General features: G+C 39.2%; 1 protein-coding gene across 4 annotated transcripts in view; it reads right to left on the bottom strand.

The window, feature by feature from the left end:
• The window catches only part of LOC137043856 (spectrin beta chain, non-erythrocytic 4-like), a 113674-nt gene extending 88682 nt beyond the window's left edge, over window positions 1-24992 (bottom strand). For all 4 annotated transcript variants that reach the window (XM_067420331.1, XM_067420332.1, XM_067420333.1 and 1 more), the window contains exons 1-4: window positions 24628-24992; window positions 7691-7858; window positions 5905-6056; window positions 4377-4550 (exon numbers count right to left, since the gene is read on the bottom strand). In XM_067420331.1, coding sequence (XP_067276432.1) covers window positions 4377-4550; window positions 5905-6056; window positions 7691-7835 — 471 coding nt within the window. In that variant the 5' untranslated portion in view covers window positions 7836-7858; window positions 24628-24992. The remainder of the gene's footprint in view (window positions 1-4376; window positions 4551-5904; window positions 6057-7690; window positions 7859-24627) is intronic.
• Window positions 24993-26670: the final 1678 nt, after the last annotated feature.

The following is a 26670-nucleotide window of genomic DNA, read 5'->3' as shown; positions in this document are numbered from 1 at the left end:
CGCCGTAAACAGTCTCTCAGGTGCAGATCCAGTCCTCCGTGAACACTTATGTCGCGCCGCGCTCCGCTTTATTCCTATGGGTGACGTCGAGCGACTTTAACGCTTCAGCACAGCATTCCGGGAAGGCAGCGCTGCATTTGAACCGATTTGAACGCAGAAATGACGGGAAGCTTCAAAGCATCGTGGATATCCACGAACTTCACCAAATCATACCAAAGTGTGTTTTTGACGGAGCGGTCCCAGCGATAAAGGTTCGGTCCTGCTTTGGAAGCAGCCGGTGAGTAAAACTGCTTCAAATGTCTGTGCTGTCGGCTACCGTCGCGTGAGTAAACATCAGTAAACGACACGATCGCGTGCTTCGTCATTCAAATGCGCTAACGGTTACTCCATTGTTGTTCTGTATAACGTTACACTAGTCTGACTCTGACGTGCAAAACCGTTTTGATTGCTACTTCTAAGGTCTAGTCGCATACAATAGTCCATAAACCGAATCATGTCCTCTTAAACTGCGAGTAAAGACACACAAATGTTGACAGGCCACTAAATACAGTACATACCACAGAGACGGACGTCCTGATGTTGCCGTTTCTCCTGTTCAATTTATTTCTGCCTCAGATTTGATTGTGGATCATTATCTGTATTAGCTGAGATAGCCATGGGTTTCTCCACGCTTGAGGACGTCACCGCTTTGTTCGCGATCGTCATTCTTTAGCTCCGCCCACACGACACGCCTCCAGGCGCTCAGTTTTTTCCGGAAAGACTCGGTAGAGCCTATATTTCTTTTATAAATATGATAAAACTAAAGACTTTTCGGAGATATGAAGGATGCAATACTACTCTATAGGTACTCAAGATTGACATGAGATTGACTGAAACTGAGTGTTTCACCCCCCCTTTAAACTAAGGTTTAATCCTGGCTTAATCTAAGCCCTGTCTCTGAAACCAGGCCAAGACGTTTAGTGTGTTATGGGCTACCCTCTTTAAGTACACACTTAAGTTTTTTAAAGATTTACCTTTAATTTCAATACAATTCAGTGCACTTCTTCTTCTCAGGGTTGCCCTTGGCTGATGTTGGATCAGAGTAAAGTGAAAGTTTAACCAAAAATGAAAATTGTATCATTTATAAAGCCTCATGCCCAACCACAAAAGAGGACTTTAGCAGACTGCCCAAGCTCTTCTTTTTCACACAATGACAGCATATCGGGACCAGGAGCTGCAAAACTCGCAGCTGGTTTGAACTGGTTTATGCTGGTCCTTAGTTGGTCATGAGTTGGTTTAGGCAAGTCATGAGCTGAAGCTAGTATCCTAGGACCAGCTTAAACCAGCTCATGACCAGCTAAGGACCAGCTGCCATGCTTCAAAACATAACATATGCTTTTTTTCAACAGGGATAGCATTTGCAAGCACCCTTCTGAAATTTGAAATGAGAAATTGGTCATCCTATGGTCTTGTAGACTTCATGACCACACGTCTACTGTGGCCATTGTAAGTACACATGAAGTGTGTCATTTGGGACGGGGACTTTGGATCTACAGCAGGGATGGGCTGCTTTGGTCTTGGAGGGCCACTGTCCTAATCCCTAATCAAACACACCTGAACAAGTTAATCAAGGTCTTAAGTAAGATAGAGAAATAAAAAGAGAACAGCGCATCTTTCTTATATAATTATTAAAAAAATAAAGACTTTTCGGAGATATGCAGGATGCAATGCTACTCTATAGGTACTCAAGATTGACATGACACTGACTGAAACTGAGTGTTTCACCCCCCCTTTAAGCTAGTCCCAGACTAAAATGCATGTTTGAGTTGTTTTAACTAAACTTGCACTGAATTATCTTAAATTATGTCAGTGTTGTTTTGTCTTAAGATGCCCAACAGTAATGTTTTTTTTTTTCTAGGGCATGTTTATAAAAGCTACTTAAATGCCTAATCATAGCTTAGCCTAAACCTTGTTTGTGAAAAAGGGCATAAATCAGACATTATTACCAGGTTTACATTTTGCACTTTGTGTACTTTGTCTCAAGATGCACACCAGTAATGTTTTTTTCTAGGAAAATGTTAATTTAATGTCTTAATTAAAGGGGGGGGGGGGGGGGGGGTGAAATGCTTTTTCATGCATACTGAGCTTTTTACACTGTTAAAGACTTTTCCCATCCTAAATTCCCATCCTAAACATAGACAAAGTTTCAAAAACTAATGTTGGACGTTTGATAGAGTATTTCTGTGTCAAAAATACTCCTTCCAGTTTCTCACAAGTTTCGGAGAGTTTTTTTCGAGTATGGGTCTACTTGACGTTAATAGACCGGAAGGTCCTTGTATGGGCTGTACGGGCTCTTCTCCCGGTAGGGTGCACGCGCGTGACTAGAGCGAGAGAGAGGAAATGCACGCCGTAAACAGTCTCTCAGGTGCAGATCCAGTCCTCCGTGAACACTTATGTCGCGCCGCGCTCCGCTTTATTCCTATGGGTGACGTCGAGCGACTTTAACGCTTCAGCACAGCATTCCGGGAAGGCAGCGCTGCATTTGAACCGATTTGAACGCAGAAATGACGGGAAGCTTCAAAGCATCGTGGATATCCACGAACTTCACCAAATCATACCAAAGTGTGTTTTTGACGGAGCGGTCCCAGCGATAAAGGTTCGGTCCTGCTTTGGAAGCAGCCGGTGAGTAAAACTGCTTCAAATGTCTGTGCTGTCGGCTACCGTCGCGTGAGTAAACATCAGTAAACGACACGATCGCGTGCTTCGTCATTCAAATGCGCTAACGGTTACTCCATTGTTGTTCTGTATAACGTTACACTAGTCTGACTCTGACGTGCAAAACCGTTTTGATTGCTACTTCTAAGGTCTAGTCGCATACAATAGTCCATAAACCGAATCATGTCCTCTTAAACTGCGAGTAAAGACACACAAATGTTGACAGGCCACTAAATACAGTACATACCACAGAGACGGACGTCCTGATGTTGCCGTTTCTCCTGTTCAATTTATTTCTGCCTCAGATTTGATTGTGGATCATTATCTGTATTAGCTGAGATAGCCATGGGTTTCTCCACGCTTGAGGACGTCACCGCTTTGTTCGCGATCGTCATTCTTTAGCTCCGCCCACACGATACGCCTCCAGGCGCTCAGTTTTTTCCGGAAAGACTCGGTAGAGCCTATATTTCTTTTATAAATATGATAAAACTAAAGACTTTTCGGAGATATGAAGGATGCAATACTACTCTATAGGTACTCAAGATTGACATGAGATTGACTGAAACTGAGTGTTTCACCCCCCCTTTAAACTAAGGTTTAATCCTGGCTTAATCTAAGCCCTGTCTCTGAAACCAGGCCAAGACGTTTAGTGTGTTATGGGCTACCCTCTTTAAGTACACACTTAAGTTTTTTAAAGATTTACCTTTAATTTCAATACAATTCAGTGCACTTCTTCTTCTCAGGGTTGCCCTTGGCTGATGTTGGATCAGAGTAAAGTGAAAGTTTAACCAAAAATGAAAATTGTATCATTTATAAAGCCTCATGCCCAACCACAAAAGAGGACTTTAGCAGACTGCCCAAGCTCTTCTTTTTCACACAATGACAGCATATCGGGACCAGGAGCTGCAAAACTCGCAGCTGGTTTGAACTGGTTTATGCTGGTCCTTAGTTGGTCATGAGTTGGTTTAGGCAAGTCATGAGCTGAAGCTAGTATCCTAGGACCAGCTTAAACCAGCTCATGACCAGCTAAGGACCAGCTGCCATGCTTCAAAACATAACATATGCTTTTTTTCAACAGGGATAGCATTTGCAAGCACCCTTCTGAAATTTGAAATGAGAAATTGGTCATCCTATGGTCTTGTAGACTTCATGACCACACGTCTACTGTGGCCATTGTAAGTACACATGAAGTGTGTCATTTGGGACGGGGACTTTGGATCTACAGCAGGGATGGGCTGCTTTGGTCTTGGAGGGCCACTGTCCTAATCCCTAATCAAACACACCTGAACAAGTTAATCAAGGTCTTAAGGATTGCTGGAAAGCTACAGGCATGGAGTGTGGCCCTCGAGGGCCAAAGTTGCCCCTCCCTGCTCTACAGTATCTTGCCATCTCTACTGCTATCTATCTGTACGTAATGTAGGTATTGACAATCAGCCATACAGGCACCACACAGACAGTGATCACACACCCAACAGGGGCCATAAAGGGCAGACAGGGATCAAGCACCCCCACAGATCAAAAGATGCCCACCTCTTTACAGATCAGACCACATCAGATCACATAAATCCAGACCAGCACTAGCATACTAGAAAAGATGGCCCAGAGTTCATTACACAGAGCTGTCTCGTAAAGTCAAATGATATGGTGGCAGCAGTCTCAAAAAACCCTGAAGCCACTCTTACCTGGAAGCGAAGGATGATGGTCCAGATGAGGCCAAGAGTGAGGCGGTGGTTTCCATCAACTATATCATGAGAACCAACATTTTCTAGATGAACCCTCTGCTCTTTGAGGAACTGAAGAGCCTTATCCACATTCTCCAAACAGTGAATCCTCATCCTGCCTCTCGTGGGCCGAGGCTTAAAACAAGAACATATCAAATGCGTGAGCATATTCATCCCTCGAAAGACAATTCATAAAGCATAACACAGATGCTAAAAGAAGGGTTTTGGTAATTGAAATAAAGCTTTAAAAATATAAATGTTAACTTGAAAGTTGAGACACACCAAGTACTAACTGGAAAATAAATAAAAACTAAAACTGAAATAAAAATAAATTTAATTTAAATAGTAATATTACAAAAAAAAACTTTAAAAAGCTTTAATAAAATAAAAAATAAACAAAGCTAAAAGCTAATTAAAAATAATAATACAAACTATAATAGTATATAAATTAATCTGTCATTTTAACGATTAATTGAGTAATCAGATTTTTGTGGTAATAAAAATAAACCTAATTTTACCATATAAAATAACAATGACGCAATAATAATTTGTTCAAATGAAGTATAAAAAGCAGGTAATCACATAAAATACATAATGTGATATACCTTATATAAACAATCTCCTCATGTACATTATGCATTTTTAACAAAATAATCAACCGAGAGTCCAGGGTAAATGAGACAGATGATTTGAGCTTTGTGACATGATGGGTTCTCCTGCTGGAAGAAGCCATCAGAAGATGGGATACTGGTCATAAAGAGATGGACATGGTCAGCAACAATACTCAGATAGGCTGTGGTGTGTAAACGATGCTCAGTTGGTACAAAGGGACCAAAAGTGTCTCAAGAAAATATCCATCTCACCATTACACCAGCAGAAACCTGCACATGTTGAGCGCTCAGAGATGCTTTTCTGAAGACCTCAGTCGTTACGAGTGCTAATTTGAGTTACTGTTGCCTTTCTATCAGCTGAACCTGTCAGGCCATTCTCCTCTGACCTATGGCATCATCATGGTTTTTTCTCCCAAAGAACATCCGCTCACTAATTTTTTTTTTTTTTCTGACCATTCTCTAAGGTAACATGTAAACTAAGGTAAACCCTAGAAATGTTGTGTGTGAAAATCCCAGTAGATCAGCAGTTTCTAAAATACTCAGACCAGCCAGTCTGGCACCAAAAACATGCCATGCTCACCTTTCTTCCCTCATTCGGATGCTCAGTTTGAACTTCAGCAGATCGTCTTGACCATGTCTACATGTCTATATGCATTGAGTTGCTGCCATTTGATTGACTGATTAGATATTTGCATTAACATGCTGTTGAATAGGTGGACCTAATTAAGTGGTCGTTAAGTGTACAACAACATAGTGAAGAAAAGAAAAATCACAACTTCCGTTTCATGACAACTTTAGAAAGTCAAAACCTTCAGTTGGGAAAAAGTTGACGGGTGTTTTCTGTGGCAGTTTTTTTATGATCATTAAACAGAACTCACCAGCATCTCTCCTGACAGCACCTCCAGCAGTCTGATGAGCATGTAGCCGTCTCTCAGGTCATTATACAAGTCAGAGATACGACAGGACACACGGGCCAAGTGAGAGTTCACCCACTTCGTAAAGGTTTTCTTCTGTACTGCGTCCCTCTCATCTGGTAGGATCACAGAAAAACACAAACAAAAATGCATATTTATATTAAAGGGGTGGTTCCGTGTTTTTTTCTAGGCTTGGTTGTGTTTATGGGGCGCAGTATAACATGTCTTAATACTTCTTTTTTTTTAACAATTATGGTGTATTTTCTTATATTTTACCTTTATTCCACACCGATGTCTCCACTGTTTTTTTAACGCCTCGTTTGCTTCCTGTTTCTATGAAGCCCATCCCTCCAAAAAATGCAATGGTCTTAGATTGGTTAGATGGCTAAATGTAGATTCCTGTATTTTTATTGGCTGAAGTGCCAACCACAGGTTGCCACGCCCCTTACCATTAGTGGCTAGCAAGGGTTTATGATGTCACCAACCCGGGAAGAAGCTCGTTGTAGTCCAAACCGGCCGTTTTTGTAGGCAATAAACTGCCATAACTTTAAAAGACAATATCTCCGTTTGCATTGAACTCTCAGCACTGTAACTTTGCAGATACTGTTTATGCTCAAGCAGCAACATTACACACCAACTAAAGTTAAAAAAGTGAAATCGCATGCAACCACCCCTTTAAGGATACATTATTTAAAATGTCATTTTTCCTATTTTTACATTTGGATTATCTTTGCCGTTGCCACTAAATAATCAATCTTTAAAGATGAGCTATTATGATTTTTTACATGTTCATGTTTCTTAATTGTGCAATGTTGCTTTTTGAGCATTAAAAATATCTGCAAGTTACAAAGCACAAAGTCCCCCTAAATGTTATTCTCTATATCAGTGCACACTGTTTCTGAGCTCCTTGAGGCCATTGTAGTCTTGAGTTGACAATATTTCACATTTAGATAATTCCCGCCTAGGTATACACAAAAAAGGTGGGCCTGGTTGAGTTGCTATAGTAGTGTTTTGTCACCATGTCCAAGAGATGCTCTTTTTTTCCAACCACGATCTTACATAGTTATTTGGCGTCACATTACCGAAACAGCTGACTAATCAGAACACACTGTACTTTTCAGAAGGAGGGGCTTCATAGAGACAGGAACTAAATAGAGCATTACTGGCTGTTTTTTGAACCTTCAAGCATGATAAAATATTCAAGCAGACATAAATACATAAATGTAAAATCTAAGAATGAATATATTATCATGCTGCACATTCTTCACAAAGTGTTACAGAATTTTAATTTAGCCATTTATAACCTGTCAGCCATAACAAGAAAATAATGAGCAGGCAGCATTAGCATTACAGGTATTATTAGCCAGAATTTTAATATGTATAAGAGAGCATCACTAATATATATGCTACCATTCAAATGTTTTGAAAGAAGTCTCTTCGGCCCACCCATGCAAAATTGATTTGATCCAAAACGCAGTAAAACAGAAATATTGTGAAATAATTATTACAATATAATATAACATTTTTTACAAATTTAAAAATTATGCTACTTAATATTTTAGTGGAAAATGTGATAACTTTGTTCAGGATTCATTAATGACTAGAAAGTTCAAAAGAACAGCATTTACTGGTAAAGTATTAATTTCTAACTATTTTTTTTTTAAAGTTTTAAACTGTAGTAAATGGTATATATATATATGCTCAACATATAGACACTCACAGCCACAGAACTAGGAGACCTTCCACGTACCTGCTAGCGCTTTAATGCGAGAGCACTCAAATAGTTTGGCACTGGTGGTCTCTGTTTCCCAGAATCCTGTGCTTGCAGGCCTGTTGTTGTTGTTGAGCTGTCTCTGGGCCTCAGCATTGTCCAGGTCTGTTGAGGCATTGGCCATCGCGCCTGCTTCCTCAAGCAGCCCTGCATATAGTGCAGTAAAAGTCAATATCCAGACACACACACACACACACACACACACACACACACACACACACACACACACACACACACACACACACACACACCTAACAGAATCCAGTTCACAAAATGCACACATACACAGAGATATAGCTTTAAAGAGATAGCGTATAGGGAGGCAGGGCACTCGCTGACAAATAAATGGAAGAAATGGCAACTCAACATGGCAGCTAACGTCTGCAACTTCGGCTTCAGCCAAATACATTTTTGACATTTTGCTGTCAGATTTTATTGCTGATTCGTCATGTCTTATTTAGACGTAAATTTGGAAGGCAGTTTTGGATTTTCAAGTCGTTTCCCCTTCAAGTAGAAAAGTGCTGTTGTAGCATGACTAGGAAGTAGCTGCCCATGGAGCATTACCAAGATGGCCACCGAGTGAACTAACTTGCCTTAAAGGGATAGTTCACCTATAACTTTAAATTCTGTCATCATTTACTCACCTTCATGTCATTCTAAACCCCTACTTCATCCATAGACTGCTAAATATTGTTGTTTCTGGCACATTTCTTGACACCTTCTAAGTCCAGTGAGTGGCACTAGAAGCAATCCGAAACATATGAACGTGAATCTGGCAACGTTTTATTACACTGATTGGTGTTCAAGCCGGTTACTCTAAATGAGAAGTGCCATTAAAGGGTTCATGCTAATATTAAGTACCACCTACACTAAACTAAATCCTTCACAAAACCTGACAGATAGGGCCCTATCATACACCCGGCGCAATGAGACACCAAGCACGACGCAAGTGTTTTTTGCTAGTTTCAGCCCCAGTTATCATCATTTTCACGTCATTGTGCTTCAGATTATTAAAATAGGGCTAAAGTGTTAACAAAAGCAAATGTAGGGGGAATGAGGGGAAATGAAGTTGCTAATGCAACCATGCCATTTTAGCTTGTTTCTACAAGTCTTTGAGCTCTTTTATCATAACTTATGTTTCACAAAACTTCTATCCAAGCGCTCTGCATTACATGTGCAATGCTGTACCAGTTCAGCTACCGAGAAAGTTTTCTGTTAGAAAAAGCCTTACATAAATGAATGGAGCTGTTTATGTGTTGCAACCATGTATTAGTTTACAAATCATGCACTACTATGGCAAAAGTGTTTTGAGGTCACAATATAGCATTGTGTAAAGAACCATGTGAAAATCAGTCTTTAATAATCAATAAAATGTGAATAAAGGGCTAAATTAAATCTGTTAATCATATAAAGCAATCATGTCTCTTCAAAAAGATTGGATAAAACCACTCAATTCATACGGTTAGTTTTACTAACCCTTTAAATGGACTTTGCACACATAAAGTTGCACAAAGTTAAAGTTTTACAAAAATACCACCAACAGCAAAACATGACTGTTGCAAAGTTTAATATGAACATAAATGTGTCAACTTTTGGGTTATGATAAATGTGTTGTAGAGGCCACATCTTGTGCATTCACATAATATTATCTAGTATTCTCTACAGAATATTTGATAAAGTTGTTCCCATTTCCAGACATTGTACTTTAACAAACACCTACGAGATATTTAAACAGATCAACATCATATTTGGTCAGTCTAATCATAAGCACTTTGCAATGTTAAATTGTTAAGATCTTGAGTATTCGCTGAAGTCCATGGCGCCCTAACAAAATTCAATGTTTTGCCATGAAATAGAAAGTTGCTGTAAGTCAGGAATACAATAGCTGTGTCTCATTTCGTTAAATTTCGAAGGCTGCGTCCTCCGGAGGACACGTCCTTTATAGGATGCAGTATACGGAGTGTCCTCAATCAGAATTAAACGTCCTTCGTAGGACACACAGGCAGGAAGTATCACGTTGCTATCCCAACAAGTTCAGCCTCGTTGCGCTCTCACGGCAGTTTATAACTTGAAAATAACTATGAAATGTTTCTTGTCTTAACAGCAATGTACTGTTCTAAATGTTTAAAATGCACTAAACAGTTGTAATCCTGTTTACCAAAACTATCTGTTTGAGGTAATAGACCTTAAAAAAAACCAAGAAAAAAAGCTTGAACTATTTATTTTAAACACCACACCTACGCTCGCATGTATATCTGGCGGTGGTGCCGTTTTTTCATATAATATTAAAAAAATAATGACGGTTGTTAACGGAGACGCAAAGAATTGTGGGTTATCTCCAGCCGTGAAGGCTACACCTCATGCACACTCCGAATTCCTGTGAAAGAAGGACGCATTCGAAGGTCGCATTTGGAGTGCCCTACTCACTTTTTTGAAATGAGACGGCCTTATGACGTATGCAGCCTTCGAATGCGACCTCCGGAGGACGCAGCCTTCTGAAATGAGACACAGCTTATGTCTGATCTGCCCTAAACTTCACATGTGTGATAAAAGTCCTGGTCTGAATCCATCCATCTACATGCCAATATTCAGTTAGTCATTGTGCCACCTGCTGGACACAGGAAATGGCATGCTTTACACTGCATTTCACTCCCAGAAACGCATTTAAATATGCCATGAAATACCAAACATGCTAGAAACACGTTAAATCATGCAACACTTGGCTAAGTGCTAACGTATGCGAGTTACGCCTCAAAACAGCAAGTTGTTGTAACAAGCATGTATGATCTGCCCCAAACTTCACATTTGATAATAGTCCTGGCCTGAAGACACCTACAAGCCAAAATGTAGTTATAGGTTATAGTCATAGCGCCACCAGCTGGCAAATATAAATGACTATTTTTATATACTTAAATTCATATTGCCTACATGCTTTGTTTTCCTAAAGCCCGGGTGCGAGGGGCCTTTCATCGCTGCTTGCAGCTTTAATGTTATTTTACTCACTTCAAGTAGTTGTGAGGTAGTGTGCAATGACTAATAATTAAATATAAAATAAAACCCTGTTGAAAAAAACAGCATATGCTGGTTAGGTATGTTTTGAAGCATGGCAGCTGGTCCTGAGTTGGAGCTAGTTGCTTAGAACCCGCTTAAACCAGCTCATGACTAACTAAGGACCAGTTAAAACCAGCTGCCATGCTTCAAAACATACCTAACCAGCATAACCAAAAATATTTCAACAGGGAAGATCGGACTGATCCTAAAATCTTCTTATAATTTTAAGTCTCACTTGAAATGGCTCAATAGCCTGTCAGTGTGAAGTCCACTATGGAGCGACTGGAATGTAACCATGGTTCCTGACATGTAAACTAAGGTAAGCCTGTGTGCTGTGAAAGCTAACTTAACAGGTGTTTTGAATGTTAGCCTACTATGTTGTCTATTGTAGCACAGAAACTCTGTATTGAGTCTATTCAGCATCCAGGACCGGAATGATTTGTTATATGAGACAGATATTCCTTTGAATCCACAACAAATAACTTCCAATTCCCCTCAAGCTGATGTACAGTAGCTTCATGAGAGGATGACGTCAAGTGACCTTTTTACAGGAATACAGAACAACTGGGTCAAATTCACCTACTCTTCACAACCGATATAAGGGAGCTTTTTTCCTCAGCGTCTTGATAAGTGAATTTAGTATGAATGAATTTCTAATTCATTTAGGAGGCTAATCCTTCACCCCATCCCCCTTCCAGAACCCTTTACACTGCCGGCCGGTGAACAACCAGACCCTCATTGGTGTGCTGTGTGTCATATGTGCAATTATATGAATTTCTATCCATACAGTCACTGTTCTCGTGTTATAAACAAACGCAGAGACTCTTTGACAGGTGTGATCAGCTCTTTTGCCTTATACGTTCATTGAGAAGTCAGTCATTATTGTCTCGAGTGAATGCAGCACAAAATGCATAGCGCTCCCCTCCCCCAGTTTTCATAAACCCAAAATCTCACTGGCACCATCCCCCATAACACACACACACACACACACACACACACACACACACAAAGTGGGTTGTTTTCAACACCCTCCTGACAGATATTCCAAATGGCACATCAATAGATAAGAAGATATTTTTTTGTGTGATAAATTTATGCCATTGTATTGTAAATATATGTTTGTATATGTATGTGTCCAAAATCTAATATATATGCACTTGTCTGTTATATGGAAGTGTTTTACAGGTGTCCTAATTTCTCAGATTCGTGAGATTTAATGGGGAGGTACAGTATACAGACCATGTGTTTTATGCAAAACAGAATTCATGTCTTTTAGACATGCTGACATCTTCCCTTTTGTCAAAGTAAAATCCACAAAAACAATCCACTCAGCCCATTCTTTTGAATTTTCATTTGATTTAAGAACGTATTCATAACACAAATATACCCAAAATAGACACTTTAAAAATCATTTTTAGAACAAACAATAAAAAATAAAAAATCTCAAATACACCCAAGACACAATACACCTTATTTCAAAAGGAATGACAGAGAGATACCAAAGATAGTTTCAAAGGAATGGGTAAGAGACATATGGAAGTTTTCTTATCATATTAAGCAAATTTTTTGTGAAATAAGCCAAGCATTGGAGTCTCACCATTGGAGAGTTGTTACAGTAAGCTGCAGTAAATAATCAAAAATAGACATGTGAAGCAAGAAGACGAACAAAGAACTACAAAGTACACGCTTGAACATAACGTTAGAACTAGACAAGGAACACTCAGGTCTTAAACACACAGGAAGTTAATCAACACTGCTCAGTTAATCTACAGTGTTCCTTAACATGGAACAGGTGTGCAACTCTAACATCCATGTAAAACTAACAATGACAGGAAAGGTTGCATGACCGTTTTCAACTCAAGGCCTGAAAACACAAGCTTTTGAAAATGGGATTCAAAAATACAAGGTTTTTACAATACAGTTATCGTCCCCATGTAAACAACAAAAAACACAAATTGGTGCAAACGGTGACATCATGCACATGCGTGTTACGTGTTCAGTCTATAAAGGTTATGCATTAACATCACTTTCCCTCCAGAACACGCCCCCTCAGCCAGACTGAGCGGCAAAAAAAGCCTAATAATATTTAATAGTGGAAACTGTGAAAACGTGAGTAAAATAAACGGTTAACAGTTTAAATGTTAAAATAAGCGCCTGTACAATGAAAATGCTAACTTTTCAGTTTTTAGTAGGCTACTTTATTGTCATGTAAACATACTCTCAGGCAAAGAGGAACTGGACAAAACCAACCTAAAACAGAATGATATAAATGGTGGTATATTTCCACGACAATGATGTACTAAAAACGCTATTGTTTTTCCATCAGGTTTTTCGTGTACAGATGACAACGTTCTCAAAACTAAAAAAAACTAAACAAGAAGAGCAGAAAGCAGGAGACGAAGTGATAGTTATTATACAATGAGCAGAGTTGGTTTCTTGAATAATCTTAGTTGATGTTTCAATGCTCAGATTTACAAATACAAGGGTGGTTACAAAGCAGTTTCACAACAACATCCCATACAACCTTGAAATGGAAATTATCTCTTATTCATGAAGACAAATATTCCACATTCTGTGAAACCACACAATCATAAGCTTAAACAACAATAGAAAGAAAATTATAATATAGAAAATTATAAATTAATAGCAATAAAATTATGAATAAATGAGAAATGTTAATCAAATAATATGAATAGAAATTATAAATCAAATGACTACATTTCTACATAAATGACTATTAATTATAAATGATTATTAAAATTAAATCATATTTAAAAAAAATTAAATTATGAATAAATGAGAAATGTTAATCAAATAATATGAATAAAAATTATAAATCAAATGACTACATTTCTACATAAATGACTATTAATTATAAATGATTATTAAAATTAAATCGTTTTTTTTTTTTAATTAATAATGAAACAACACAGATGTATGGTTGCTCTCGTAAAAGTGATGCACACACACAGGTTGCTTTTGAGAACCCTTAGATCCTTCAGCAACCTCATTTGATTAAATGTGGGATGACAGACAACCAAGCACATCAGAGAGAAACCCTGTCTGTAACATCCCATTCCCCACATATATCCATATTATGGCACAAGAGTTATTCCATCAGTTCCATCAGCAAAGTCCATAAGCGTCAATTTCCAAATGGTTTGACAAAAATTATTTTGCTTCCTTCTATGTTGACATTTATCCTACTGAAGCTAGGTCGCGACTCACGGGGCTTATAGCTAATACTATTTAGTTTACATTACATTCTGTCAAAACCATGATCAGATATGATCTTATTGACCTTTTTATACAGCCAAGTAGCCTTTAGTTTACATCCCAACCTAGAAAAACCTCACTTGACATTTTGAGCTCTGGATGAAAGCAATGAAGACACTTTTAAAACTAAAATAAAAAATCCAGCCATTTCCTTTGCAATCAGTTGGCTGAGAGACAAATCAATGTTTGAGAATTCAATTGTTTATGCATGTTCCCAAGAGCCTCTCTTCCGTTCTATGACACATTATGAAATGAATGCTTATACAATGTTCAGGATAATAGCAACAGAGCTATTCTGTCCTTGAATGTTAATGTGTCATGCAAAGAAAAGGGTTTAATTCAAATTATAGTCTCAGATAGCCAGATCTATATAATTCAGGAGACAAACATATTGTACTTAAATGAACAGTGCTATTTTAGTTACCTCATTTTTCGACACGATGCCGGTGAATTGCAGAGCTTGTGTAAACAAATCCACATCACTATGATGAGATACTTTCTTAACTGCTGTTTTCTCACCATTTCATTTTTGTTGTGTTTATTCTGTTTACATATTCAGCACACATTTACATATTCATCTAAATATTCATATTCATCGCTCTCAGCAGCATGGACGGCGTCGGGATGTTTCTTAATAGTATATCACTGCAAAGGTATTTTTGACTCCTTTTTACTTGTAAGCAAAGAATGAAAAAGAACGTTGAGTGCGAGTGTGAGCACGAGCAATAAGTTGCTGGCTGTAGTTCACTTATTGGCCACCAGTGTCGCTAATAACAAAAGGTATATTTTCAACAAATAGCTCCTTTAAAGGGTTAGTTCACCCATTAAAAAAAATCTGTCATTAATTTCTCACCCTCATGTCGTTCCAAACCCGTAAGATCTTCGTTCATCGTCAAAACACAAATTAAGATATTTTTGATGAAATCCAGTGGTTCAACCTTAATGTTATGAAACGACGAGAATATTTTTTTGTGCGCAAAATTAAAAAAATAAAATAAAAATAATGAATTTATTCAACAATTTCTTCTCTTCCCTGTCACTCTCTTACGCTATTCACACAATGCAGCGCTTCTGGGTTCTACAGCAGAACGGCGGCTCACGATTGGCTGAGCACCACATGCATGCTTTGTGGTGCTTTCGTGAATCGAGTAGAAGAGAAAGAGAACAGATTGTCACGAAAGAGAACAAACTGTTGAATAAAGTCGTTATTTTTGTTTGTTTTTTGTGCACAAAACGTATTTGCTTAATAACATTAAGGTAGAACCACTGGAGGCACATGGACTATATTAATAATGTCTTTACTACCTTTCTTGAAAGTGGTCATTGTGTAGCTGTCAATGAAGGGCTCAGAAAGCTCTCAGATTTCATCAAAATATCTTAATTTGTGTTCTGAATATGAACGAAGGTCTTATGAGTTTGGACCTAGATTTCATTCTTAGCTGAACTAACACTTTAATAAACAGTCATGAAAGTGTACTCTCTTTAGGTGGCCATTTTTATTATCTTTAAGTACAGTTTTGTCTTTTCACAAGCTTTCACATAATAGACTAAAACTACACACAAATTAAGGTACACTCTCAGAAAAAAAGGTACAAAAGCTGTCACTTGGGTGGTACCCTTTCAAAAGGTAATAAAATGTATGATTTAGAAGTTTACTTTTTGAAAGGGCACCGCCCCAGTGACAGCTTGTATCTTTTTTCTGCGTGTGTATGAAACAAATTTGCAATGTATCTTTTACACAACCTCTGTATCAGATAACAGTATAATGTACCCAGGGTTTCCTTTCCAACTTTTCTGCACCAGTAATAACAGTTTGACCTCATGTCAGGCTCTCTTGTTCTTACTGGGCCTATTGGGCCGTTTTTCCTCTCCGGCACCTGGTGTCCACGGACATGACAGACTGCAGGATCTAACTGGCATGTGTTTCTCTCTGACAAACAAACACATCTGTGAGAGAAGCACAAGACTTCAGGCGTTCACACATTCACAATTAACTCCACTCCTCGCAAGCAGTTAAAAAAGAATCAGACACAACCACACCACACACTCGCACACACACAACGAGTACATTTGATTCGGGTCACTTATCTTCTGAGGTTTAAGGCAAAATCAGTAGTTCTGGTTGATGGACTGCAGATGTGTTGAAAAGGCTTGTTTGTCTTTGGAGGTGGGTAAATCAAGCAGCTGAAGGCTTTATTCTACTGCTGTCTCTTGCAGGGCATTGCTCGTTATTATACAGCTTTGGCTGTGCTCTGGACCTTCCTCAGTGTAGTTGCCAGTTTTTCTGGTGGTGTTTTTTAGGACATAACAGAAAATGTAATGCGTATTGTAAAAATACCACACAATAACCATTAAGGTCTTTTGAAGTTGTCTTTATTTATATTAAGTATATTATTTATATTAAGATAATTAAACATTGACCAAAAAAAAAAAAAAAAAATACACTGAAAAAAAAAACTCTTACTATAACTTACTATATTTTGTTTAGCTTTTTTTTTTTTTAGTTTAACTTGCATCCCAAAAGTAGAAATGACTTTTTTTTTATTTTGTCAATTCAAATACATTGGACAAATCAGTTGGATAAACGGTGTACAGTAAGATTGGTTTACTAAAATTAAAAAATATATGTTTTATACTGTAGTGTCTTAGGAATGTTTTTTGTTAATATTAAAGGGGTCCTAACATGAGAAATCCAATTTACATTGACCTTTTGTTTTGACATATAAAATATATTTGTACCAATAAAACATCCTGCAATTTTCAGTTTAAAACATCCTCCTCATTTAAAAATTTTTTTTGGGGATATTGAGGGATCTGTGACTTCACACAAGCAAATTCATCTGCATATGTCTGCCTTCAGAGCAAGACACTAATGAATAGTTATACATCATTGCACCACAGGCCCCACCCACTGGCATTTATTGGCTTAAACTGACATTTGCCTGCACTAAATGCAAGCATCTAGTCTGAAGCAAATAGAACCCATTATAAACACTGACACTGTCTACACTGGATAAAGTATATAGATGCCTGTGCCTGAGTCTGCCAACGAGAAAACAAATGGAAGAGTAAATGGAAGCACAAAGGAACGATCGCTATCTTTGACTCATCCAGTTTGAACAGCTCTGTTGGTACAGGCTTCAGAACGATCCCAGCATCAGGAACCAGTGGATGGTTAATTTAAATGGTGTTCCGGATCCCGTCAGAGGATTATATGTTTGTTCAGAGCATTTTGTTTGTCATTGTAATGAAGAGTTCACAAAGAAACTATTGTTGACAGACAAAGCAGCCAACTGTACAGCATCTGACAGCTGCATCACAAACCGCGAGTAAATGAGTTCATAACGCTTTATCTGTAAATGACAGTTTCATATGGATAATGTTTTCAAAAAACGTACTTATGTGCAATAGCTAGTGTGTGTTGATAGTGTTTCCTATGCAATGACGTTAACCAATCATAACAGTGGCCGTTTACTGACAATTAAGCCTTTAAAGGGTCATGAAACCCCCCTGCTGCAGCGGTGTTTTTTCACACCTTCGATTTGAAAAAGCTTGTTAAAAGGGGAGTGGTCGACTGTGAAAAGGTGGGATGGTATTGTGTGGAAAGAGGGAATGGTTTGCATAAATAGGGGAGTGTCTGTCAGTATAGGTGCATTAAGATTAGAGATATAGCAGCAGCAGACAGCGGTTCTGAGACATGTTCTTGGTTCACGTTGGCATAGTTTACCACAGTGAGATTAAATGAGGGATGAGTACAGCGAACGAGAGAGCTATGAGTGGCGTGCAGCAGAGATCGCAAATCATTCAGCTCTTCAAAGTTCAAACCAGCATAATTCAGTGAGAAATGAAAATAAATGTTATTCTGCATGACGAAATATTTTGCAAACGTGATAAAACTATATTTGTCCAAATATGCACGCTGTTTGGCAAGATGAACAACGCGCCGACGTGATAAGAGAACGTGAACCACCCAACATGCGATGTGATAGAGATGTGTAATTCTAGATCGGGGTAAAAGCGAAGGGGTTTGAGGCTAGTCTCGACCGCGCATCTGAAGCACAGAGCGACGCGCGCTGGGTTGCCGTGACGATCCGCACGGTCACTCGGCAGCTAAATCTATATTTGTCCAAATATGCAGCACACTGTTTCACTAAGAGCCCGAACACAAGCGGTTTAGTGCATGGCAGTGACCACAAATAAAACGGAGAGGACGTGGCTTTTGTTCATTAGCCTACAGATTACAGATTGGTTATTTTGCACTCCTGACATAGATAGTCAACGCTTGGAGGTTCGGCGTGCGATTCCTCAGGTGAATTTTACTTTACCGAGCCTTTGTAGCAAAGGCTTCCACAGACGGCGCCGGTTACAGCTTGCTCGGCGCCCTTTACGTTATTTCGTATCAGCACAACGCCTAGCTTTCCTCCGTGACTTTTCCGCACGCTGCTTCCAAAACTTCCCCACCATATCTCTACAATAATGATGTAAGACGAGCCTGACAGAAGTGACTGTCTCATGCATATTAACTAAATTATCTTGTACGCATACTACAGCGCAGGGATTGGACTGAATGAGCTTTATGTCGTGAATATATATCGAGAATCGCTCGGAGCGGTCGACGTCAGCATGTGCCCAGCACCCCATACTTGGGCCGAAAAGGCCGTGCCGACGTCAGCATTTGTGACGTTGCTCCGACTAAGCTTTTCAAACCGGAAGACAGAAATCGCTCTGAAAAATGCAAAAATAACTATTTTCACATATGAATACCATTAATGAGTACCCTTAGTGTTTTCAATGATGTGCAGCCTATACATATCTGTTTACATCTCAAAAAAAGTGTTTTGGGGTTTCATGACCCTTTAAGGAACCGCGCCTTAAAAACTCATCATCAGACAGAGGTTAAAAGGTTTAAAGAGGTTATGTAGGTTGAAAGTTGATCCAAACAAAGTATAATTTTTTCAGTGCATCTGTAATCTGTGCTGACAACAAATACTGACGGTTCTGTCTGGACGCTGCTTATAATTAATTAGCTGTTTTTAATTTATCAAAGCAGCAGTTATCAGCCACCCTGTCGCCTCACTGTCAATATATAAGCATAATAGGATACATTTGCATTAACATCCTCATGTTCCTAAATCAGGTTCCATCTTCAAGACAATGTGTGAGTGAGGGACAGACGGGCTGGACGAGGATAATCTGACGGAAGAATCTGCCTCAACGAAGAACGGCGATTGCCCTTTAAAAAGGACATTCTACATTTAAACTCAAATAGGTCAGATATAGATCAGGAGCTGGTGCTTCTTCCCAGACTGTAAGGTTGCTTTCAGGGGGATAAAAAAGTGATCCAGTCCTCGAAGAGCCGAGAAGGACCTGAGGGAGATCATGCCATGCTGCATTAACATGAAGGCCGTCACTCCCTGGGCAGAGGACTCTCTCTCTCTCTCTCTCTCTCTCTCTCTCTCTCTCCGCTTGCTGCCACCTTCCTTCATTTCTTGATTGAATAAAGTAAATGCAGACATCTTGTTAAATTTATTTGACTGAAAAATCTGCTTGGGGATCAATGACATCCGAAGAACTGGACTACATACACAAATCTCTTTGACTAGAATTTCAGAAACCCAATATGATTTGATTGATTTTAAAAGACAAAATATTAGAAGGTGCAAAAGTAAACGTCAGCACCACAGTCAAGCCCAATTTATACTTCTGTGTCGAATGTATGCCGTAGCTACATCATAGGCTGTGTGTAGCACGCGTAGCCTATGACGTACCCTGACGTGCACCTTTCCAAAAATGTAACAATGCGTCAATTCTACGCGGACCGCAAATGCTGTGATTGGTCTGCCAGAGCCCCTCCTTAAGGGTACACATGCTCCTTCGGCATGTGCAGCAGAACGTCGACACGAACAAAGACGCAGAAGCATAAATGAAAATCAGCGTGTAGCCCACGGCGTAGAGGTTACGGCGCAGGTCCAAAGCAGGAATGTAAATCAGCCTTCAGCGTTAGGCCTATGACATCACACTGTACTCGCAGTTCAGACATTTGTTGTTACAAAATCCATTGCTAATAATAAAACTATAGCCTTCAATCTTGTCACTGTGAAAGACACATGCATACACCTCTTATTTTAAAAAATTATGCATTTGCGTCAAACCAACTGGATTTAAAACTAAAAGTAAGTGTTTGTTGCAAAGAATAAAATTATAGCTCTGTATTCTAAGCACAGTTGTACATCATCAATCAACAAATCTATATTGCATAACTATTAAAATAAATGACATATTTGTTTTTCATTTAACATATATAATGACACATATATATGCCCTGACATTTGGTTTCATATTACCATTTGGTGCCTATAAACAGTCCCTAATATTTTAAATTTACAAATAATAATTTCAAAATTTTATTTTTAAATTAAAATGATTGATTATTAATTGAATATATGCATTTTATTGTCATTTTTTGGCATTGTTTTATATTTTCATTAACCAATTTTAAATAATCTTAAAACATTATTATTGTTATTATAATTCCATTTATCCCACCTACTATATGTGCTGCATTTAATGGCCCACTAAAGTTGACTTAATTTCCAATAAGAAATTAAGTCAACTTTAGTGGGCCTATTTATGCTTCTCCGTCTGACCTGCGCCGTAGCCTCTACGCCGTGGGCTACAAGATGCTTTCCATTTATGCTTCTGCGTCTTTGTTCACGTCGATGTTCAGTTGCACATGCAGAGGGAGCATGTGTACCCTTAAGGAGGGGCTCTGGCAGACCAATCACATCGCTTGCGGCCCGCGTAGAATTGACTCGTTACATTTTTGGAAAGGTGCACGTCAAGGTACGTAATAGGCTACGCGTGCTATACACAGCCTACGACGTAGCTACGGCATACATTCAACTTTCAGTGCATCTGTATAAATTGGCCTATAAAAAAGTCCTATCTCCTTTTTAAAAACAGCCAATAGCGTTTAATTTATATCACAGTTTGGCAAGAGCTGTTGAGCTCAGTAAAGCTGCAGTTTCCTCCTAATCTCCTCAGTGCAGAATTCAAATGGGTCAGATACGTTTTGTGTTCTGAGCCGATTCGGAGAAGAGTATAGCTGCAGCTTGGAGATCTCCAAATGGGGGTGGAAGCTCAAAAATAGCTTGCATGCATGACACGCATGCATTATTTTGCCCCCAATCTAGTTCCACACAAACAGTTCCCAACAGCAGATTCATGTCAATCACACTGCTGATTTCCTAATTCCTACACAATGCTATGCTAAAACAAATACTAAATCTACCCTAAATCTACCCTACACCCTAACCTTAACCAGTGAAATTGACTGCAGGGAGGGGTTTGAATAGAGCTAAAGAAAATGGCATTTCAGGAGATGAGCAGTTATTAAGATCATGTGACATGAGATCACCAAGCCGGGCCGCACGTAACTCCCCAACCGAACCTCACTGGATAATGGAACCTTTTTAGCTGCACCCAGCATCACTATGCCCTTCTACACTGCGAATCTCGAGCCCCGGGACACATCAGTTCCTTAAACACGGCGATAGAGTAAAACATTCCCACACCCTGCACTGGGAAGGCTCATGGAAAGGTTCAAACTCCAGTCCAAACACCACTGGCCACAAGCTTCGGACTGCTCTCTCACTAATCATATTTACTTATATAGCATATTTTATAACTTTTTATTTTAGATCAAAGGGAAACAATAGTTAATTTCCAAACTTGTATTTTGAAATGCAAGTCAATTGACTGAAGCCAGAGCAAAAGGCTAACGTCCCGTCCCACTTTTGGAGTTAACCATAGACAGTAAAAGAAATGAAGAGAGCGTTCCCATAGACTTCAACGGCAAATTGTGAAGTCAATTAGAAGCACTCACTTCCTGATGGCTGAGCGAACTGCGCAGGCTCAGACTGAGCTTGACGACGTAGATGTGACGTGAGCAACCTGTCTGACAGTTGCAAGTCTTCTAGTAGTTGTGGAAAGTGAAATCTAAAATCACGTTGTTTAAATGTTTTGTCCCGTTGCTTTTGGCTCACTATGGGCTTCTCCCCATTTTTCTCCCTTGACTTTATCGGACTTTATGTCTCCACGTCCCCACTGTATGTCTCCACTGTCTCGTAGACAGTAAAAGATTGCATGCAAGCGTCTCCTTCTGTCTGTGGTAATTTCTCTATGACGCAATCAATAGCCTATTTTTACAAAAACAGCTTCTACGGGGCGATAGTGTAAGATACAAGGTAATGGAGCCTTTTATGCATTGTCGTGTTTCTTTAGAAATAAACAATGGACAAATGAAGTCTTTAAACGCCTCAGATGTAAAGCTATTCACTGTCAAAGTGTCTCAAAAATGAATGGGAGTCAATGGGATGCTAACAGCAGGTGATGGCTTGGTTAGCAATGGCCGCCCCTAGGGGTGGAACGCTTTCCAAGTGCTAGATTACCCCCTTGGAGTTGATGGCCAATTTTGGAGATTTCCGGTCTGCAGCTATACTTACTTGGAGACTCGAACATATTATCCGCTCTGTGCTATCGTGTCTCAGGACCGGAGTAGACTATGTGTGCTCTGCTGCATGACACTAACGTGAAACCAGAGTTCATTCACCCTAATGGAAAGCATATTCACACTGTTTGAATCATGTGCCATTCACCACTATTTGTAGAAAATAGTGAATGTGTGAACAAGTGAGTGATTTTAGCTTAAAGGGATAGTTCACTTTGAAATTAAATGTTGACATGTTTTAGCTTACCTCATGGGCAACCGAGATGTAGGAGTATTTGTTTCCCCAGTAGTTTCAATTTTGATCATTTTAGGTCAAACCGTTCTTGTCTGTGCCTCACATAATGCAGGTCTATGGTCACCACCTCAAAGAGCATACACAGAGAAGTCCAAATTAAACAATCCCCCATCGTAAGTACACACTGATGGCCTAAGACACGAAACGAGCGGTTTGTGTGAGAAAACGAACAGTATTTATATCGTTTTTACCTCTTGTACACCACTACGTCCGACTGATCCGAGGGCGCGCGTGCGTGTTTCCTGTTGTGACATTTGCGCGTTCTGGCTTTAGTCTGTTAGTATTTCTGTGTAAACAAAGACGTACACGCGCGAGAGATCCACTTCCGGCGCTTTCCGCGCTGGCACAGACTAAAGCCAGAATGCGCGAATGTCTCAACAGGAAACACGCACGCGCGCCCTCGGATCAGTCGGACGTAGTGGTGTACAAGAGGTAAAAACGATATAAATACTGTTCGTTTTCTCACACAAACCGCTCGTTTCGTGTCTTAGGCCATCAGTGTGTACTTACGATGGGGGATTCTTTAATTTGGACTTCTCTGTGTATGCTCTTTGAGGTGGTGACCATAGACCTGCATTATGTGAGGCACAGACAAGAACGGTTTGACCTAAAATGATCAAAATTGAAACTACTGGGGAAACAAATACTCTTACATCTCGGATGCCCATGAGGTAAGCTAAAACATATCAGAATTTAATTTCAAAGTGAACTATCCCTTTAAGCTTCAGCGTCTATTTAAATTTGGGGGGCGGGGCTTCAGATTCTAGATAGCATTTGATTAGACATAAAATCCGATGAGATCCTAAAGTGCAGCGTGAACAATTATTGATCAATATTGGCAAAAGTGAGAGACTACGTTTTAATTGCTTATATCTTTAAAATGTGAATTTTGTCATTGTTTTGAAGCACACTCGCTTATAGATGACAGTAAGACTATTCATACTAAAAGCCAAAAAAAAAAAAATGTTTGATTTCATGGGCTCTTAAATAGATGAGTAGTATAATTAGACATTTCTGTGGCATATATGCTGCTGTAGGTGCAGCTTCTGTGCCTCCTTTGCAGTCTAAATACTATACAGTAAGGTTGCAATGCATGGTCAATGCAGACACCAACATAACCTACTGTTTGCATTTAACCTTAATACGACTGAAATGTCCTCCCCTCAGATAGTAACTAATATCTGTAAATTAGACATCCTCGCCTCTGTCTATTCTTTGTATGCTGCAGACAGGTCATGAATGACAGCAAGTGTTTCATGTTTTACACAAAATGTACACTGCTCCTCTACTATGATTGGAGCTGTAGGTGCAGCAATAGCATGGATGATGTATTTCTTAAATGCCTTTACCGCATTGTTGACCAATATTCCCATCAGCGTTTACACCCAGCGCTTTTTGCATTTCTAATGTTCATGCCACCTATTTAATATTCCCTTCCATTCAGGCCTGTCACTTTACATAGCCACTTATTTGAGCTTACAAGCAACTTTCCTCAGTGTGGTCCAATGTGCAGTGTGTTGGAAAATGCAGCACCGTGCAGATATGAATACCAGGCCTTTCTTAAACACAAAACAAACGCAGCTGACATTTAAAATAATCACTCCAGCACCACAGACACGCGACAGTGAAATATGTGCTCAAGACACGGCCCAGAAATGACTGCAGTGTGTGGCCAGCACAGGCCGGTCGCTGCATTCACCATACAGGAATCAACGGACATTACAACAATGTGTGTGTGAATCACTGTTCTCCAGCACAGACATACGCGCTTCACTGCGTCCTTACCTGCACACACACTCCTGAGGATGAATGATTATTCCACAGATCAATGCAGTAAAATGCTTCTCATGCGGTATATGAATAATCCCGGATGGATTCAGCGCTGTCTCTTTTCTCTGGCATACTTCAGTCAGGTACACGGCGCGCGGATGCGAGGAGAAGAAGGGGATGCGTGGCGCAAAACGGCAGTCGGTACATTCGATGCCACCGGTCAGTACGCGGCTTCTTACAGGGTGATGTCACACGCATCACATTCAAAATGTGTCTGAGGCCAGATTTGCTTGCTCGGTAAGATCGCCGGTGTGCTCGGATATCCCGTGCACCGGATACACGCGCCCGCTCTCTCTCTCTCTCTCTCTCTCTCTCTCTCTCTCTCTCTCTCTCTCTCTCTCTCTCTGCGCTCTCAATAACGCGGAGGATACAGCAGTGATGGGGAAGCCACGCGTGCGCGCGCACACGCACACACACTGGTACACTTATCTTTTTGTGAGGACTTCCAATAGCCTCCTGTTGCTATTAATTTAAGTTGATTACAATTTTACACTACCAGTCTTATCAAAATATCGGTCTAGATTAGGATGAATTAGCCTACACTGGTTTGCTGGGTTGTCTCACTGACTGGGTAGATAAAAAAATGCCCCAAACCCCTCTAAAACTAGCCCATGGACTTAGATATTTACATGCAATTTCAAAATTACGTATTTAATTATAATTTTGAATTAATATTTTGTCTTGGTCCAAATGTAGCCTACTGTCTAATCTATATATATATATATATATATATATATATATATATATATATATATATATATAATGCATTAAATTAAAATATACATTAAAGTGGTGGTTGTATGTGATTTCACTTTTTTAACTTTAGTTAGTGCTTGTAGTTGCTGCTTGAGCATAAACAGTGTCTGCAAAGTTACAGTGCTGAGAGTTCAATGCAAACGGAGATATTGTCTTTTAAAGTTATGGCAGTTTATTGCCTACAAAAACGTCCGGTTTGGACTACAACGAGCTTCTTCCCGGGTTGGTGACATCATAAACCCTTGCTAGTCACTGCAGATGTGACTTCTGCCCGTAATGGTAAGGGGCGTGGCGTTTCCGGCAACCTGTGCTTGGCACTTCAGCCAATAAAAATACAGGAATCTACATATGGCCATCTAACCAGACCATTGCGTTTTTCTGAGGGATGGGCTTTATAGAAGCAGGAAGCAAATGAGGCATTCAAAGTACAGTGGAGACAGCGGTGTGGAATAAAGGTAAAATATAAGAAAAAAAAAAGAAGTATTAAGACATGTTATACTGCGCCCCATAAACACAACCAAGCCTGGAAAAAAAAACACGGAACCACCCCTTTAATGTAATCTCTGTTGATACTTGTATTTTAAGCATTTAAATATATTTGTTATCAAATTATATGTGTTGCTATTCGTAGGCTACAATAAAAAAAATACTTTAATGTAGCATTGAACTCACTACAAGCATAAAAAATACTATTTTAAATATTAATTTTAAAATTTAGGCTACTTTAAAGTAAAACTTTTAATTTGATGTTATTACAAAGTGCAAATTTTAAAAGTGTACTCAAGTGTGTTAAGAAACAGCCATGCAGTTCTAATTTTATTAAGTACACTTAAGTGGCCTTTTACTCCATTATTATTATACTATTATTTGCAAGAACTGTTTTTAAGCATACTTTTAAGATTTCAATTAAGCACATTTCAATTATAGTTTTTTTTCACAAGGATCAGTCATCTTGACATGTGGTCACCTGTTTTATCATACATTATTATGGGCTACTGAATAAAGCAGATTCCAGTAGTTTGGTAGGGTATATACACCTATCATATTATCATCAAATAGCCTATATAACTATGACCTGTATACACAAGAACCAAAACATGATAGCATGGTATAACGAGGTAAATGTAGAGTTTGACTGTATTCTCCTTCAAACCACTAGATGGCACAAACATTCACCTCAGAACTTTCTTTAAAGAGACAGTTCACCCAAAAATGAAAATCAGTTCAAAATGCTTATGCTAC

The sequence above is a fragment of the Pseudorasbora parva genome, chromosome 16, assembly GCF_024679245.1.
Source record: "Pseudorasbora parva isolate DD20220531a chromosome 16, ASM2467924v1, whole genome shotgun sequence".
Classification (NCBI taxonomy): Eukaryota; Metazoa; Chordata; class Actinopteri; order Cypriniformes; family Gobionidae; genus Pseudorasbora; species Pseudorasbora parva.
The sequence above is the reverse complement of the archived record's forward strand: the minus strand, read 5'-3'. Positions and strand labels throughout refer to the sequence as shown.